This window comes from Phoxinus phoxinus (genome assembly GCF_949152265.1).
Source record: "Phoxinus phoxinus genome assembly, chromosome: 25".
Taxonomy (NCBI): Eukaryota; Metazoa; Chordata; class Actinopteri; order Cypriniformes; family Leuciscidae; genus Phoxinus; species Phoxinus phoxinus.
This window is the reverse complement of record NC_136900.1, coordinates 7,995,106-8,014,800: the sequence shown is the minus strand read 5'-3', so window position 1 is coordinate 8,014,800 and position 19,695 is coordinate 7,995,106. Positions and strand designations below refer to the sequence as shown.

Genomic DNA, 19,695 nt, shown 5'->3' with positions numbered 1-19,695 from the left:
CAAAGCTTTATTTTTACTCAGTATCCCTGGAAATAAGAAAAAAGGCCAGATCCGAATGTCGTAAATGCATCCAAAGCATGAAATCAAGCGGCTTGCACAATCTGGCAAAGCGATGAAGACGACCAGCGTTGGCCAGCGAGAGCAGAGACTCAAAGTGCAGGCTGGCAAGAAGGGAAGGGGTTGTAAAAACTAATGGATGTTGCTTCACACATGTTGAGCCATTTTGTCCCTAGAAACACAGTTTCGAAAGGGAGATTATGCAGAGGGAGATGGAGAGGAGGAGAGGTTGAGTCGAGGACAGAAACGCGGGAGGTGTTGGTCCCGCTGGAAGACGACGTGCTCCGGGACCGCATGTTCCTTCACCGGCCAAACCACGGGCATCTAACATGACCGACCCAGATGGAGACGCAGGGGAGTGAGTTATGAAATCAAAAGTTATGGCTCTAAAATCGGATTCAACGAGCTATGTTTGTTGTAAAGCACGTGAAATAAATTCTATATTAGTATTAACATACACCGATGCTACAATTTTCGGTCATAATCATTTGTTAACAAACAAGTATTCATTCTTTCATTGTTTCTGCCTTAAATTTTTACATTATTTAAATTTATAAATTTTTAGCTAACTGTGATTTTGTACATGTACATTTCTGAAATACATAACTGTATAAATGATACACATGACGTCACCCAGGCTTTATTTAACCCCTACAGAAGCACGATGACCTCTGCAGCTGTGGCTCGAGCAGTCACATGACTTACACAGGACTGGGCGAGCTGTTGCCCGAGTTTTAACACCAGGGTCAAGGCCAGAGCTTCACAGGCCTACTGTAAGTCGGGTGACAAATTAATAAATAGCTCCCAGCGTTTCTTTGCCATCAGAGAGCGTTGGGGAGGTGAAGAAAGTTATGCAAGTGAGGTGTCAAAATATGCAGAACCATAAAGATGAGCATTATATGGAAATGAGAGATGCAGTGCAGGCATTAGTTATTGGTTTGATCAATATTCGTTAACGATGGCACTGTCAACTGATTTTTAATAATAATAATAACATTGATTTAATAATAATAATTAAAATAAATACATATTATTATTATTATTAACAGTGGTCAACCGATACAGATTTTTTTTAAGCCGATGCCGATATCTTAGAGAGAAGGGTGGCTGATGCCCGATATAAAGCCAATATATTTATAATTAACATTTATGTATATTATATAAATATATATAAAAAGAAAAACGTATTGGCAAATGCTGATATTAAAAGAATTCCAATATCGGCCGTTATATATGCATTGGTGATTTTTTTTTTTTTAAAGCTGATGCCGATATCTTAGAGAGCAGGGTGGCTGATGGCCAATATAAAGCCAATAGATTTATAATAATCAATTATGTATATTATATAAACATATATAAACAGAAAAACATTTATCGATCAATGCCGATATTGAAAAAATGCCCAATATCGGCCGATATATCGGAATTGGCGTTATAACGGTCGACCGCTAATTATTAATGTACTATATTATATATAATTAAGTTTTGATTGATGTAGTTGAACGATTTTTGAAAATAAAAAAGACTAAACAGAAATATAAAAAAATACATTCTGCATATTAGTTATATTGTGAATAATATTGATGATAATGGTATTGAATGGTAAATATTGTGATAATATATGAAAACATCCTACTTTGACATCATTGATAAATAATAATTATATATATATATTATATATTATTTGCAACAAACAACTGGCTCCAGTATTAGTTATAAAATTAAAATAACATCCTATTTCTGATTAACACACTTCAAAAAACAATTAAAAATACTTAAAAAAATATTTAAAATAATAAAATAATAATAATACAAGAATAGAAGGGTCTTTCTGGCCTTCACACAGCTGTTAGACATTAAAACACATGTAAACCCTTCTTTTTTGTTGTTTTTCTGACAGCAATATTATGACTAATGTGTCCAGTCAACAGACGCTCCTTTAGACACAGATCTGAGGCCAAAACATCCTCAATGACCTTTAGTGAGGCCGGTTTTCTGCTCAGAGCCATTAAGGAGAGTGTGTCCTGGGGCTCGAACAGGCCGTCGGTGCGTGTGAGAGTAGTTACACAGAAAAACTACACAGAAAAACGTGGAAGCGCAGAGGATTGAGCAAAACATACTCTCAGCTAAGCTAACGCTACTCCTACACTATACGTCATGCGTCGGGTCAGAGGTCACTCTTCCGCCGGAACTAGACATGAGTACGGCCGATACCGGAAGCCAGTAATTATAGTTTATAAAGATATAAATATGGATTTTTTTTTTTTTTTAACGCATCGCTGCGCTTCAGAAAGCCTTTATTAACCTCCTGGAGTAAATTATGGGTTCGTTTTCATTTTTTGGGTGAACTAGCCCTTTAAAAGGATAGTTGCAAAAACACAGGTCTCACCTTGCAGCCTTCACATGCATGAACTCCATAGTGGTATCCTGACGCGCGGTCCGAGCACACGCGGCACTCCAGGTTCAGAGAGGTGGAGGTGAACTCGTCTGGTCCCGCCGGGCCACCGTACACACATGATGACGGGCTGGACGCTGGAGTCAGGGCGTCTACACGAGTGAGCAAACAAACGAAACAAATATGCACACTTAAAAGTGATCTAAATCACGATTAGAAAGTCACTCATTCAACAAAACAAGACAAGACAAAAAAATGTGCACACTTAAAAATGATATATACGGGAATTAGAAAATCAATGTCATTCAATAGAATAGAATAGATTTTTTTTTTTTTACAAAATGATAAAGAAACACACTTTTATTGTATATTACAATACAACATCTATCTATATATCCGTCCGTCCACATATACACAACCGAGTTTGGACTAAGATTTTTGTAATGTTTATAAAAGAAGACTTTTCTGCTCACCAAGGCTGCATTTATTTGATAAAAAAATCAGTAAAATCTGTAATATTGTGAAATATTATTACAATTTAACATAAGTGTTTTCCGTGTAAATATATAGTCAAGTGTAATTTATTCCTGTGATCAAAGCTGAATTTTCAGCATCATTACTCCAGTCTTCAGTGTCACATGATCCTTCAGAAATCACTCTAATATGATGATTTGATGATCAAGAAACATTTATGATTATTATTAAGTAAGTACATACATTATAAGTACACACACACACACACATATACAAAGCTTTGCAGTGTAATACCAAAGAGAGTAGTGTGAAATTACTATTAGTCTTCTAATAATCACTAAAACACTTCAAAGTTTTTACATTTGACAACATCTTATGACAAAACATTACGCCACATCCACCTGTTTACCTCCAAGTCCCTGCTCTGACGTTCTGCTGCTTCATCACACATTTCCATGATGTCATTTCCTCATTTCTCATGCATGGTGTTTTAACCTCAACACTCTGATTTCTTATTATCACTTTTATGTGCGCTGTCTAACAGTTTATGATTATGATCATTAGGTTATGATTCTGAAACGAATCATTTCTGCCCTTGAGGTTTAAATTTAGGCATGTAAAGTTTGTTCACAGAAATAATACGGATTCCATTGAGCTTCTAGAAGTGAAAACTAGGTCAGACATTCCAGAACCACAAGATTAACCAAAAACTGCAACACAACAAGGTCTAAAAGGTCAAACATGTCGATTCTAGATATTTTGCACATGCATAACATCTGATAAATCAATGCAATATGCGCTGAAAGCAATGAGGAAAAACCTTCGTTTCCTGCCTGACAGTATATGAAAGTTATTATGCTGCATAATATCCACATGTCCACAACATTCTCTATGCAAGTACATGAAGGCAAACATATTTAGAAGTACTTTAAAACAATTTTGTCAACAAGCATTTTTGTTGTTTGCCAATACAAACAATCTAAACATCCCATTATGAGATATGACGATGAAAAAACACTTTCTTTGGGACAATATTTCTTTCATATATTTTATGTTTTTATCATATTGGCAAATTGTCTCTCCTAAAAAATTTTTTCATAAACATAAGTCATAACAATATGTTAGCAAAGCAATAACATCTGCATTTGCATTCTTATGTAGAGTAGTTTCTGGTTTTATTCTTTGCAAATCAGCTGCAAATGTAATGTAATGTAATGCAATGCAATGCAAAGTCATGCAAAGTAATGTAATGTAATGTAACGTAATTCAATGCAATGCAATGCAATGCAATGTAATGTAATGTAATGTAATGTAATGTATGTAATGTAATGTAATGTAATGCAATGCAAAGTAATGCAAAGTAATGCAATGCAATGTAATGTAATGTAATGTAATGTAACGTAATTCAATGCAATGCAATGCAATGCAGTGTAATGTAATGTAATGTAATGTAATGTAATGTAATGTAATGTAATGTATGTAATGTAATGTAATGTAATGTAATGCAATGCAAAGTAATGCAAAGTAATGCAATGCAATGTAATGTAATGTAATGTAACGTAATTCAATGCAATGCAATGCAATGTAATGTAATGTAATGTAATGTAACGTAATTCAATGCAATGCAATGCAATGTAATGTTATGTTATGTAATGTAATGTATGTAATGTAATGTAATGTAATGTAATGTAATGTATGTAATGTAATGTAATGTAATGTATGTAATGCAATGCAAAGTCATGCAAAGTAATGTTATGCAATGCAATGTAATGTAATGTAATGCAATGCAACGTATGTAATGTAATGTAATGTAATGTAATGTAATGTAATGTATGTAATGTAATGTAATGTAATGTATGTAATGCAATGCAAAGTCATGCAAAGTAATGTTATGCAACGTATGTAATGTAATGTAATGCAATGCAACTAATGTAATGTAATGTAATGTAATGTAATGTAATGTAATGTAATGTAATGTTTGTAATGTAATGTAATGTAATGTATGTAATGCAATGCAAAGTCATGCAAAGTAATGTTATGCAATGCAATGTAATGTAATGCAATGCAATGCAATGTAATGCAATGTAATGTAATGTAACGTAATTCAATGCAATGCAATGCAATGTAATGTTATGTTATGTAATGTAATGTATGTAATGTAATGTAATGTAATGTAATGTAATGTAATGTAATGTAATGTAATGTATGTAATGTAATGTAATGTAATGTATGTAATGCAATGCAAAGTCATGCAAAGTAATGTTATGCAATGCAATGTAATGTAATGTAATGCAATGCAATGCAATGTAATGCAATGTAATGTAATGTAACGTAATTCAATGCAATGCAATGCAATGTAATGTTATGTTATGTAATGTAATGTATGTAATGTAATGTAATGTAATGTAATGTAATGTAATGTAATGTAATGTAATGTATGTAATGTAATGTAATGTAATGTATGTAATGCAATGCAAAGTCATGCAAAGTAATGTTATGCAATGCAATGTAATGTAATGTAATGTATGTAATGTAATGTAATGTAATGTAATGTATGTAATGCAATGCAACGTAACACAACGCAACGCAACGCAACGCAACGCAACGCAATGCAATTCAATTGCATGGAAAAGTGTCTTTTCTTAAAAAGTCAGAGTGTGTTTGAGTGGCAGCATCTGGGTACCTAACGCAGTGGAGCTCTCCGATCCGGAGCCCAGACCCGACGACTGGTTCTCGGTCACCTCGAAGCTGCTGAGAGCGTCTTCATCCATGGACTGAGAGATGTCCTGAAGGTCTCCCATTCCCCCGATGAAGTCCCTGCACAACGGGCTGTCCAGCACTGCGTCGTTCAGCGGCGACGGGGCGCTGTAGTGCTTCTCCATGTCTACCATGCTGGCGGACAGGGCCAGAGCGAGAATCACACATCAGCCTGGAGGAACCACATAGACAACATAATAAAGAAACTGCATTATATATATATATACGACTTTTGATCTGTTTTTTTAGCAATAACAACAGTCACAGTTTTTGAAACCAGGGTTAGGGTTAATCGCAGGTTAATCTCAACATAAATCACAGTTTCGTCTCATTTAATTAAGGCACAACAAATAACAGCTTGTCAGATATTAGCCCTACTAAAAGCTTTACGTTGTCTGCAATATTTTTTATCAGCAGTAATTATGGTTAAGTTCACCCTAAATAGCCTTATCTACACGTCTGTGTTGCGTCTGCCTGACACCGAGAGAAAATCAGAGAGCAAAACCAGGACACAGGAGCTGCGAGCTCAAAAGAGACAGTGCAGATACATGGTAAATATCCTTGATGCGTTAAGCATTTACTCGCATGCCACTAATACAGGTCTATTTTGAGGTCATGCGAGTTTCATGAACTTATGACACAATGCAAGTGTTTATAGTTCATCTGAGGGCTAGATCACGTGACTTCAGAGCGAGTTTCTAAATGACAGGTTCAAAAAAGCACAGTAGTATTGAGTTTTTCTAAGCAGATGAAATGGAGAGCAACTTGATTCTCCAGAGAAAAAGACCCCATAATCTTCTCATCAAGTTCATTTAATCAATTTAAGTATATTTTCCAAGTATAGCCTACTTAAAGTAGCATGTATACTAAAATCAATACACTAGAAGTATACCGGTACCTGTAGGTGTACTTCAATACTTCTTGGGACTAAGTTGGCCCACTTTTTAGTTTATAAAAAAGTACAATTTTAAGTGTAACTGTAGTAAACTTTGAGAACACAAACATTTTTCAAAAATGTTTTTCTTTTGTATTGCAACTATACTCAGAACTATGTTACTATAAACTATAAACATGTCCGTTTATTAGATAGTATGTAAAACATGCTGGAGAGTACTACCTCAAAGAAGCCAATATGTAAGAAAAAAAGTATTTAATAGGAAAACTTTCAGTATTAACTTTTGTTAAACTTTTAATAAATCGGTGTTAACTAATGATTTAAAACTAATTAGATGCTTTTTGATAAATAAAAGTTCATTTAAACATTCAAACTGAATTCAGAAAAATAAAAATAAAATATGGAATTGGGACAGCAATTTAGGAAAAAATAAAACTGATTTCATAGGGCTCTAATTCACATGTCATTATAGACGAATAATCATTCTTTCCATAATTACATATAATCAATGTGAGTGAAAAAAACCTGTGAGCAACGCCTTAACAACCAATTCTATTTTGGGGAACTAAACTCAAAGATTTTGTCTGTGCAAACTGCAAAGGATATACTACTTTTTAAAATGAAAAACTCAATATGGAAATGATAGCATGCGAAACTGTGATTTATATTAAAATTGTGAAAATATTTTGCAGCACTCAATAAAGTACAGACTTTAACAATTGACCATAGAAATGGTAACAAATATGTCAATAGAAAAGATAACTTAGCCTATATTTTAAGGGATAAATATATGGTTTATGATGGAGTTTGGGGACATTTCAGATCGTTCTTAAAAAGTGGTGGAGTTGGAAAAGTGTTAATAGAAGAATAAGAAAAGATGTGGTATTGAATATCAATGTAAAATACTGAGAAGCATCTTTCTTTTTTGTGTGTGCTTTTTTCTGTTACATGGAAATGTATATGTATACGTTTAGTTAAAATGTAATAAAAAAGTAAAAATAAAAACTATTTATAACCCACAGAGGGCTTGAATTAGCGATAATTAAATGAAAATTTAAAAAAATGACCAGGCGACCAATCAGCTGCAGCAGAATAAATACTTCGCCGCTTCACGATTATGTAAGACTCGTGCAATTAAACAAAGGTCCTGTCTGTAATGCGAGCTTGTTGAATGTGTGCGGCTCCATGTTTAACACCTACTCGCTCCTGTGATATCCTCAGCCAGAACACACTGTTCCCTGTTCACTGGTCTCAGCCGGACACACACTGGGGCAGGAGACAGAGAGAGGGCAGCCAGTGGTCACAGTCACAGACCGCGGGCGAAACGCCAGGGCATTTCCAACACACCACCAGAAGTACATGTGTACGGTATTTATCAGGCTGGACAGTGCAACCATATGGCATGTACGGCTTTCCAGGGGCAGTGATTTCCATTCTAGATCAGTGGATGCGGTCAAAACATTTCTGTCACTTATTTTCCTCACCAGAATTTTAGTTTTTTCTTCTTCCACTTAAATTCATTCGAGTTTTGGCTTGGATAATTAACCGAAACGTAAGCTCCTCCTTGTGTCAATTCTGGAATCTACCGAAAGCTTTGGAAAATGGAAAATAAGTTATTAGTTATTACGTATGTTGAGTATATCAAGTCAGATTTATTTATATAGTGCTTTTCATAATAATACACATTGTTTCAAACTAGCTTTGCAGAAAATCATGATGTTAATGTTTATTATATCTTCATATATCTTAATAATATCCCTTATAGTTGCATTTAGCAGATTAGAGTTGGACAATAATATTGTTTACATTTTGCAACGATATAAGAAATAATAAGATACATGCTAATACTGTATGTATGCGGATAAAATTCATATATATTCTTATATATCCAACTTTGTATAAGGAGCTGGCCGATAATATAGTTTAATCAGACAGTTAACCCAAAAAAATGTGGGTCAAAAATTGTGAAAAATGCGAAAAAAAATTGGGGGAAAATTAAAATATTTTAGTTTGTTAATGTTTTGTATTTAATATTTTGTCATTTTAGGGGATTTTTTGTACTAAATTATATTTATGCTGTAGTTATAATCCATTTATTCGCTTTTTGAGCATGGACCTGAAAACTAAATTTCCAACTTAAATCTTGAATGATTTAGAGAGCACCGACTTAAGTTTGGTCTCTTTTTAAAGATGACACCTGACATATTCCTGAAGTGAAACAATTTAAGTGAAAACGTTAAATTTTACATTTATTGTTATGAGAAATGCACAAAAAATATAATTTTACATTTTTAAATGAAATATATGTTTTCCAAAACACGTTTTACTCTAAAACTGTGAGAAAATCAAAGCCATAAATCTAAATAAGCTGTGTACTAAATGTAAGGTTAATATCTCAAAAAATTAGCTTTCAGTCAAATTTTGTTTGGGCGCAGTACCGAACGCTTCCACTAGATTAATTCGCATATAGCCTATATATATCAATTATATATGATTGCAATTTGCATAATGTGTGAATACTTTGCCACCACCAAAGTCTAGAGTAACAGTATACACTGTGCGAAATATCCTGTTTTTAATGATATTAAAAAGGTAATAAGTAGTATAATAGTACAATATAATTGACCAACAAATATGAGGAGTAATGGATTAGTTATTAGCTTGGATGGCCAAGGACGATCTTAGTGAATCAATGACAACTCCAGCAACAGCATTATAATACGAGTGGATTAAAACCGAGATATGGCGGCCGGGACATGCACTACATGCACTTACAGTGTGTTTGAATGAAGTGTCCTGAAAGTCATCAATGCATGAAATCTACCATGACGTCTATCAAAGATAGGCATCACTATCTAGCCTAGACATATTAGTAAAACAATAAAAACAACAACAAATGAGCTCATTCCCACTAGAATTAGAGTCAGAAAAGCATGTGCAAAACCACAACAAAACCACACCTTCCTCTTGAGTTTATACATGCGATCTGATGTTTGTGTGTCTTTACACGTGGAAAGTACTAATAGTCCAGCAGGGTTCAGTGGCAAATGCTTCACGCGCCTGGCGTGCGTGTCTTGTTTCAAGTTGCAATTCAACACACAATGTGACCTAAATTGTGGGTTGGGGGTGGAAGAGGGGCCAACCGGACACCAAAACCCGGTGACATCAGGATGGCACACTTCTCACGGTAACATTATCACGGTAACATTAAGGCTGCAGGACATCAGCATGTGGGAGCGAAACAATCTGAAAGCCACAAGTCATTCTCTAACAGTTTAAAAGTGCTAAAATGACTGGGAAAGTGCTTTCATTTGAGTGGAGTCCGGTCACATGATGTTCGAAATCATTGGATCAGTTGAAATGACTAAACAGCTCTTAATCTGGTTGTGGTCAGTGACGGATCAGTGGACGTTCAGGATTCGACTCCAAGGACAATAAGTCAGCCATAAAAGTATGAATCTAAAAAATCTAAAATAAGCTGAAAATGCAAACAAAACAAAAAAATAAAATAGAAGCTAAATTTACCTGCTTTGCATAAAAGCATGTCAAATAATAAGTAATATGCAATGTAAATGTGTATTTAAATGTCTAAAGGCCTATTTTTACATAAAACTTTGGTGCGAAACATCTTGATATAGTTTGCTATACTCGGACGTCAACATAAAATCATAAAACCTTTATGCTCTAAAGTTGGGGTGTCGAAAAACATCATTGTTCAGAAAACTAAACGGTTTACCTGACCACTTTTATTATGATCTTAAAATACATGAGAAGTGACACAACGGAACGGCCAAAAGATGTACGTTTTAATGTGAATAGCTTAAAGCAATGGTGCTCTACACAGGGTGAATTCAAAGACACACCTTTACCAAGCAAAGCAAGCCAATTAAAAAATATCAAAACTAAATCTGCTAAAAAGGAAAAAAAGATTCACTGGCTTTTCAAAACGACTAAAAAAGGCTTTTTCGCAGTGCAATTGCTAAAAAAAAATCTACATTACACCTGAAAAATATCTGTAAAAGTACTGTATATCAGTAAAAGTACTGGTCAGTTCATCTCCCAATACAACAAATTCCCCTCTAAAACAACCGGCAATCTACACATATGGGGAAAATAATATTAGCCAGTAATACATTTTCATAACTCAATCAAATACTGTTAAATAAACCAACTCGACCCTTGCCCTGGGTAGGCTATACATCACATTACAGACGTTTAATGCAGATTCATGACATTCTTTCACCTGTTATCCACTTTAACATGGAGAACAACAAACCAAATAAATTAATTAGCCTACAGGAAAGCTTGTCAAGAAATAAATAGTGAAGAAGTGAAAACAAATCTCAAGGGGAAAATATTCCTTTTGTGTATTACTCTTTTGTCTCTTTTGACTTTTAAGCAACCGCCCATCATCCACCCAGCATTCACACAGCAACCGCCCATCATCCACCCAGCAACTGCCCATCATCCACCCAGCAACCGCCCATCATCCACCCAGCAACCGCCCATCATCCACCCAGCAACCGCCCATCATCCACCCAGCAACCGCCCATCATCCACCCAGCATTCACCCAGCAACCGCCCATCATCCACCCAGCAACCGCCCATCATCCACCCATCAACTGCCCATCATCCACCCAACATCCACCCAGCAACTGCCCATCCTCCACCAGGCATTCACACAGCAACCGCCCATCATCCACCCAGCAACCGCCAGCATTCACCCAGCAACTGCCCATCATCCACCCAGCAACCGCCCATCATCCACCCAGCAACCGCCCATCATCCACCCAGCAACCGCCCATCATCCACCCAGCAACCGCCCATCATCCACCCAGCAACCGCCCATAATCCACCCAGCAACTGCCCATCATCCACCCAGGAACTGCCCATCATCCACCCAGGAACTGCCCATCATTCACCCAGCAACCGCCCATCATCCACCCAGCAACCGCCCATAATCCACCCAGCAACTGCCCATCATCCACCCAGGAACTGCCCATCATCCACCCAGCAACTGCCCATCATTCACCCAGCAACCGCCCAGCATCCACCCAGCAACCGCACAGCATTCACTCAGCAACCGCCCATCATCCACCCAGCAACCGCACAGCATTCACTCAGCAACCGCCCAGCATCCACCCAGCAACCGCACAGCATTCACTCAGCAACCGCCCAGCATCCACCCAGCAACCGCAGAGCATCCACCCAGCAACCGCCCAGTATCCACCCAGCAACCGCCCAACATCCACCCAGCAACCGCCCAGCATCCACCCAGCAACCGCCCATCATCCACCCAGCAACCGCACAGCATCCACTCAGCAACCGCACAGCATCCACTCAGCAACCGCCCAGCATCCACCCAGCAACCGCCCATCATCCACCCAGCATTCACCCAGCAACCGCCCATCATCCACCCAGCATTCACCCAGCAACCGCCCATCATCCACCCAGCATTCACCCAGCAACCGCCCATCATCCACCCAGCATTCACCCAGCAACCGCCCATCATCCACCCAGCATTCACCCAGCAACCGCCCATCATCCACCCAGCATTCAATCAGCAACCGCCCAGCAACGTACAGCATCCACCCAGCATTCACCCAGCAACCGCCTATCATCCACCCAGCAACCGCCCAGCATTCACCCAGCAACCGCCCATCATCCACCCAGCAACCGCCCAGCATTCACCCAGCAACCGCCCATCATCCACCCAGCAACCGCCCAGCATTCACACAGCAACCGCCCATCATCCACCCAGCAACCGCCAGCATTCACCCAGCAACCGCCCATCATCCACCCAGCAACTGCCCATCATCCACCCAGCAACCGCCCATCATCCACCCAGCAACCGCCCATCATCCACCCAGCAACTGCCCATCATCCACCCAGCATTCACCCATCATCCACCCAGCAACTGCCCATCATCCACCCAGCAACCGCCCATCATCCACCCAGCAACTGCCCATCATCCACCCAGCAACTGCCCAGCATTCACCCAGCAACCGCAGAGCATCCACCCAGCAACCGCCCAGTATCCACCCAGCAACCGCACAGCATCCACTCAGCAACCGCACAGCATCCACTCAGCAACCGCCCAGCATCCACCCAGCAACCGCACAGCATCCACTCAGCAACCGCCCAGCATCCACCCAGCAACCGCCCATCATCCACCCAGCATTCACCAAGCAACCGCCCATCATCCACCCAGCATTCACCCAGCAACCGCCCATCATCCACCCAGCATTCACCCAGCAACCGCCCATCATCCACCCAGCAATCAATCAGCAACCGCCCATCATCCACCCAGCAACCGCCCAGCATTCACCCAGCAACCGCCCATTATCCACCCAGCAACCGCCCAGCATTCACCCAGCAACCGCCCATCATCCACCCAGCAACCGCCCAGCATTCACCCAGCAACCGCCCAGCAACCGCCCAGCATCCACCCAGCAACCGCCCAGCATTCACCCAGCAACCGCCCATTATCCACCCAGCAACCGCCCAGCATTCACCCAGCAACCGCCCATCATCCACCCAGCAACCGCCCAGCATTCACCCAGCAACCGCCCAGCAACCGCCCAGCATCCACCCAGCAACCGCCCAGCATTCACCCAGCAACCGCCCAGCATCCACTCAGCAACCACTCATGACACCCTAGCAACATGTATAGCAACGGCCAGGCATTGTGGTGATTACAGTAATTTCTCGTCGACTTTGTGCAGTGCTCAATACCTCGTTTACTGGGTAAAACTAAGAGAAGTTACATGCGTAAATTCAAAAGTGTGGTTGTAGCAAGCTTGTTTTACAGTGGAGAGTCCTGGCTCATTAACTCACAATCTCTCCTGAGCTGCTTACGGTTGACATGGTCATTTAGTGTGATGGACGTTTAGAGTCCTCATCAGACGGACTTAAGCAGCGAACACAACTTCAGTATAGTCTGTCAGGACAGAAGCTTCAGAGATTAAAACTGCAGCGAGACAACAGTAGATCAGGTCAAAGCGCAGGAAATGACACGTTTAAAACTGCTCTGTGTTGGCTCAAACTGAAATTCCCCTCGGGGATCAATTAAGTCAGTCTGTCTTTCCGTCTGTCACTGGGTTTAGAGATAGATACCTGCCTTGCCTGAGTAAACCAAAATGTGGTTTTGTATTTCAACAGGTCTCTTTAAACCCAACGTGCTGATGTTGCAATAAATACGTAAAGTATATACGTGTGTGTGTGGCTATGTTTACACAAAGTGAAAAACTCAGTTTGAAAACATCTGAGGGAGGAAGAAGCCATCTGTGTACACTTTCACACACACACACACACACACACACACACACACACACACACACACACACACACACACACACACACACACACACAAAACAGCACATAAAAATTGCGTTCATGCATGCATATATGTGTATTAGATGCAGAATTTACAGGAAAAATTGACAGATAAAGGGATACAAATTAACATTTTTTATCATAATTTCACCCTCATGTTGTTCCAAACCCATTTGACTTACTTTCTTTCTTTTATGCAACACAAAAGATGATGTTTAGTTTGGCAGAATGTCCAAGTTTCAGTTTGCAAAAGTGCAATGTGATTTGTAAAAGAAAAAGAAAAAATCATAAAAACATATCCTAACTGACCCCAAACCTCTGAACAGTAGTGTACTGTACATGTTCTACTTCTGTTAACATTTACAGAGACAGACAGGTGGTTAGGATTGAAAAACTAGTCAGCCCGACCTGAAAATCCTGTTTTAGGAAAATAAACAGCGGGGGAACAGAGCGAGCGAGAACATTCCCATTCTCTCACTGAATAACTAAAAAAGAAGGCTCTGATTAGACGTGTCAGATTCCGAAACGGCGGAACACAAGTCAGACTAACACCCTCAGAAAGAGACCAGGAGGGATGAGCATTTTGCTTATGATTTTGAAGTGCAAGAAAACATTGCAGAGAGGCGGACAGAAGAAGCAAAACATGTTCTGACATGAGAGGAAATTTGTGATGATAATGACTTAAAACTAAAGACACTCACTTTTGTAACGGTACTAATGGAGGCCGATTTTAGTTTTCCTTCTGAAATACTTGTTTCTGATTGGTCAAACACTTCCGCCAAATATTTTAACTTGATTTTTGTATCACTTTGCTTTCTCTTTCCTCTCAACATACAAAAAAATTCACATCCATTTATTTATTTGTTAAGTGGCTGTGCAATACGCAGGTAATTTACAGTCAGATGGTCATTTTGCACAATAAAACTCCTTCACGGTAATACAAGCGTAATGTGTTTATGGACATGTTTGACACTGTGAGAGTTACTAAATAATCCTGGCTAGTCAGGTTTTGAGTTTCACACTGTGCATTTGTAAACACTTGGTTAATGTTCTTATTTGCATGTCTATGCAATTAAAAAAACAGTAATGGTTTAAACATCGTAGGTCTCTACACATTCAAACTAGCGCCCTGCATTAGATTACTTCAAATGTGAGTATGGTTGGGAATCGGATACTTGTTATAAAATTAAAAATTCGATTACACTTATCGATGTGTGCAATGTAATGTGGTTTTAAACCATTCAAGCCAAATAAGATGCGAAAGAAAACTCAATTCTGCACACGAATACTGAGTTGAGTTCTCTTTCACGTTTTCTTGAACTTAAAAAGAGAAAATACACACAAAATTAAGTCAAAATATCTTGATCACTGATCTAGACTGAAAAACGTTTGTAAATTTAATAAGGATTAATATAAAAAGAAAACTATGTTGTGTTATTTTACATTAGATATCAATTTCTGAACTTTGTTCAGTTGTATTTATTTGTGCTAGTTTGCTTGTTTGTTCTTATTGTATTAGTGACTGTGTACTTGTCTTTAATAATGTTTGAAATTGATATTAGTCTAGTTTATAAGGTTGTTCCTTAGCCTGCTGATTTTTGTTCATGGTATTCAGCTGCAAAAACACACAGAATAAATATTTTTGACTTTTTTTGACTTTTTTTAAACCATATTGCAATCAAAACTGGGAATCAATAAGAATTGGAATCAATAAGCAGAATTGGAATCACTAAAATTCAAACGATACCCAATCCTACATGCAAGAGCTTAAAAAAAAAATCCATGGAATTGTGTTGCATGGAAAACACAACTTAGGAACGTCATATGGGTGAGTAATGACAGATTTTTAACAACTAAAAAAAAAGAGAATTTTCTGTAAATACACTTTGCAAAGATTAAACACTAAAATACTCCACAGATGTCACGACAGAGACAAGCTGAAGCCTACGGCAAAATAAAGGTCAACACAACTACGAAAACACAAAGTAAACTCCATGACCCTCCAGTTATGCACGTTTATGGGGGGTTGGTGCTTCAAGCAGTGTGTCTGCTTTAGCAATTTAGACACCGGCCCGCAGCAAGAATAGGACAGTCTGGTTTGTGTCCAGGGGTCTGTTGTATTAGCCAAGCAATGCAAGTTACATTTTCACCAATGCGTAACAGAAATGACAAATGTTGGAATTACAGCAATTACTTTCTGATTTGCGACTTTCCGAACTTGTCGAACTAGAACTAGTTTACAGAGAGCTTAGGACTTTCTACAAATGAAGCAACCAAATATGACAACCTGATCCACCAATAGCAAACCACAACCATCCAATCAATTCAAATCCAAAAAAGTTAGTTTTCTATGAGCGATATCAAATTTCGTTGTATACCATGCAATGACAATAAAGGTAAAACTAAACTAAAACTAAAACTAAATCCCCGCAGACAAAATCAAGCTCCGCCCTACATTTGATCTTGTTCGAGAAGCCGTTTCACGCGGATATACATGAAAATAGAAAGAAAAAAAACTAAATATAAAAGAAAAAACAAATATGACCACCAATAGCAAACCACAACCATCCAATCAATTCCCCACAGACACAATCAAGCTCCGCCCTACATTTGTTCTTGTTTGAAAAGCAATTTTCACTTGGATAAACATCAAAATAGAAAAGAAAAATACTATCGCAATAGTTTCGTGCTGATTTTAATAAAACATAAAAGAATAGTCCAAATAACTAAAGTAAAATCGCATGATGAGATTTGACAGACACAAGTCATTATCTGGTGGAAAAACTAGTTTTTATTGTTACGATTCAAAAAAATTTAAAATTCGTCTATCATATGACTTTGAGAAGAATATAATGCATGAGTTATACTGTATAGACAGACTACTGTTGTGGAGGCCTAATTAAATTGCGACCTGAAGAACTGGTAGTGCAAACCTTCCAGCAGATTATGAAACATCAGTTATTATAAAACTGAGATGGAAAAACCCAGATGGCATTTATGTAGCTGGTAAATCTGAGACAGGTACTGCAAGATCTAGGTCAAATTACAGAGTCATGGCAATGCATGCGGCAACACACCGTCTGTGTGCGAGAACCTGTGTCCAGCAACATGCCCGTATCTGCTGACGGTACTGGTTTCACTGTCAAAACACAACAAATATTTGAGTTTATCACTCGACAGCAGTTTTATCCCTGAACGCAATGCTTGTGCTTGTTACAACCAATAAAAACAGGTGGATAAATGCTCAGATTTTGGCCAATAATACTAATTATTACTAGCAAACATCACTATTACACTTACTCATACTTTGGATAAGCATAAGAAAAATCCCACTTACATCTAAGGATCAGAGACATATCATACCGACTATTTCTAAACTCTAATGAATCAGTCCAGGTCTTCTAAGATGGCCATTTATCAAATAATAAACTATATTGCAGCTCTGCAAACACATTAAAAGCATAAGCAATCTGTCTGATAACACTGCGGCCAGCTTTATCGTGTTGAATGTTTGAAGAAGGCACGCTTAACGTCGCAGATGTGCTGTGGGAGAGCAGTTTGGAGTACATTACAGCAGGCGCGGGAGAAAAACAGCGCAGTAAACGCAGATTAGAGGATGCCCGCGGGACGCTGGGAAGGTCTTGTAAATGCATGCTCAGCTCGCTGATGATACGACACAAAGAGGTCACCATAGGATTAAAGGACAGTATTAACCACTGCATTATCATAGTGCGTCTGACATAAAAAGTACTGTGGTGATACTATAGTTCAATAATGTTGTCAGATGGTAATTCCACTTGATACTCAATGATTACCAAATTCATATATCATGGTATAATACTCCAATTAGAGCTGCACAATTAATTGTTCTGACCCAGAGAGAGAGAGCCGTTGTCTGAAACAGCGACACAAACAGTCTTTTATTTATGTGTTACAATAATTGAAATGATCACAGCACTGGAATGAAAGTTCGGATATGAACACCTTTTGAAAGTAACGACGCTTCAAATTGAGTTCAATAACATTATTACACCAGTAGGTGGCGACAAGTGACTGTTAAAAATTTATTTGTCATTGAATCATTCATTTAAAAGATTCATTCAAACACACTGATTCGTCCAGATCGCAAAGTCGTTATGAGTGAGTCATTGAATCATTCACTCAACCTGATTTAAAAAAGAATAATAATAATGACATCGAATGAATAAAATATATTTTTTAACAAACTGCAGACATTAACATTCTGTTCAGAATCGTGCAGCTCTAACTCCAAGGACATTACAAAAATACACATGCAAATGTATAAATACTATTTTTCTCTTTTCTTTTTTGTGAGATAAACCTACAAATTTAAACAAAGCCTGATTTACATACTTTTCTTGTTTTCACTAATATTAATGATAAGAATAATTACTAATATTAATAAAGTCATATAAAAATGTTTAAAGTGAGTTTAAGTTTACAGTCAAGGTATGGTATGGAATTAACAAATTAAAAATCCACAATTCCAGACACATTAACACTCAACCAGAGTCATAAGAAAGTAGCAGAAAACTGCACCTGTGCTTTTATATATATTTATGTTTTTGTTTTGTTTTGTTTTTACATATTACGTAGCCTAACATCCACCACAAGAGCAAAAAATCTCTGCTCTTCTCAAATCTAAAAGGCATAATGTCAACAAAACTTTCCGATGTGCTCAGATAAGCGTTGGGAAAGCATTGCTGTATGATTTTAAACAGACAAATATACTCTCAATATCTAATACATAAAAAAACAAATATACAAAACAAAACTACAATAGAACAAAACAGAACATGACTGAACATAATAGAATAAAACAAAGCAGAACAGAACAGAACAGAATAGAACAGAATAGAATAGAATAGAAGTGTTCTCCTTTCACTTCACACAACAACACTGACTCTGACCTTCAGCTTGAGCAGCCAGTGCTCGTCGAACATCGCGTCTCGAGGCGTCAATGACCCTGTAATGGTGCTGTCAGCGCAATTACTGCAGCATAATATCATTTATAATAATTAATATAAACACATAACCTCCGCCGAGTCCTGTCGCGCGCCTCCGCCGCTGTCAAACTGCAGCTGCAGGTCTCGCGCGCCTCCCGGAAACGGCGTCATGACGCACAGATGATCATGCAGACGTACAGACACACCCCCCGACACACCTCAGCGCTCGGCCAATCAGAGCGCAGGACGGCCCCTAACTGGAGCACTGATGGTGTGGACGGTGGCCAGTACATGATGAGATGGTCTGAATGGTTGGACTGGGTTCAGGGGACATTGCTGTATGTCTGTCGACTGCTTACAGTAACAATCAGTGCATGTCGTGCAGATACTGTATCATCTCGCCATCATCCTGACAGATACAATAGGCCTTCATAAAGCAAGAAATATCAAAACATCACTATTTTTTATAAATTTTTGAAAGAAGACTCTGATCAAGGCTGCATTTATTTAATTACAAATACAGGAAAAACTGTAATATTGAGAAATATTATTACAATTCAAAATAGCGTTTTTATATTTTAATAGGCTATAGGCCTACTTTAAAACATAATTTATTCCTGTGACCAAAGCTGGATTTTATCCATGATCCTTCAGAAATCATTCTAATATGCTGATTTATTATCAATGTTGGAAACAGTAATATATATATTATAGAACCTGCTGTGATAGGCTACTTTTTTCAGGGTTGTTTGATGAATAAAATCTTTATTCATCTTTATTTCAAAAGTATGTAAATCTTTTTTTTAAGAACAGCA

The 19,695-nt window shown here is 38.1% G+C and overlaps 1 protein-coding gene across 2 annotated transcripts in view; it reads right to left on the bottom strand.

Moving 5' to 3' along the window:
• pparab (peroxisome proliferator-activated receptor alpha b) overlaps positions 1-19,049 on the bottom strand; it is a 38,257-nt gene extending 19,208 nt beyond the window's left edge. Inside the window, exons 1-3 of one of the 2 annotated variants that reach the window (XM_079604536.1) lie at positions 18,845-19,049; positions 5,610-5,855; positions 2,447-2,604 (exon numbers count right to left, since the gene is read on the bottom strand). In XM_079604536.1, the coding sequence (XP_079460662.1) occupies positions 2,447-2,604; positions 5,610-5,817 (366 nt within the window). In that variant the 5' untranslated portion in view covers positions 5,818-5,855; positions 18,845-19,049. The remainder of the gene's footprint in view (positions 1-2,446; positions 2,605-5,609; positions 5,856-18,844) is intronic. The other variant, XM_079604535.1, reaches the window with a different exon arrangement.
• Between the last annotated feature and the right edge of the window lie 646 nt (positions 19,050-19,695).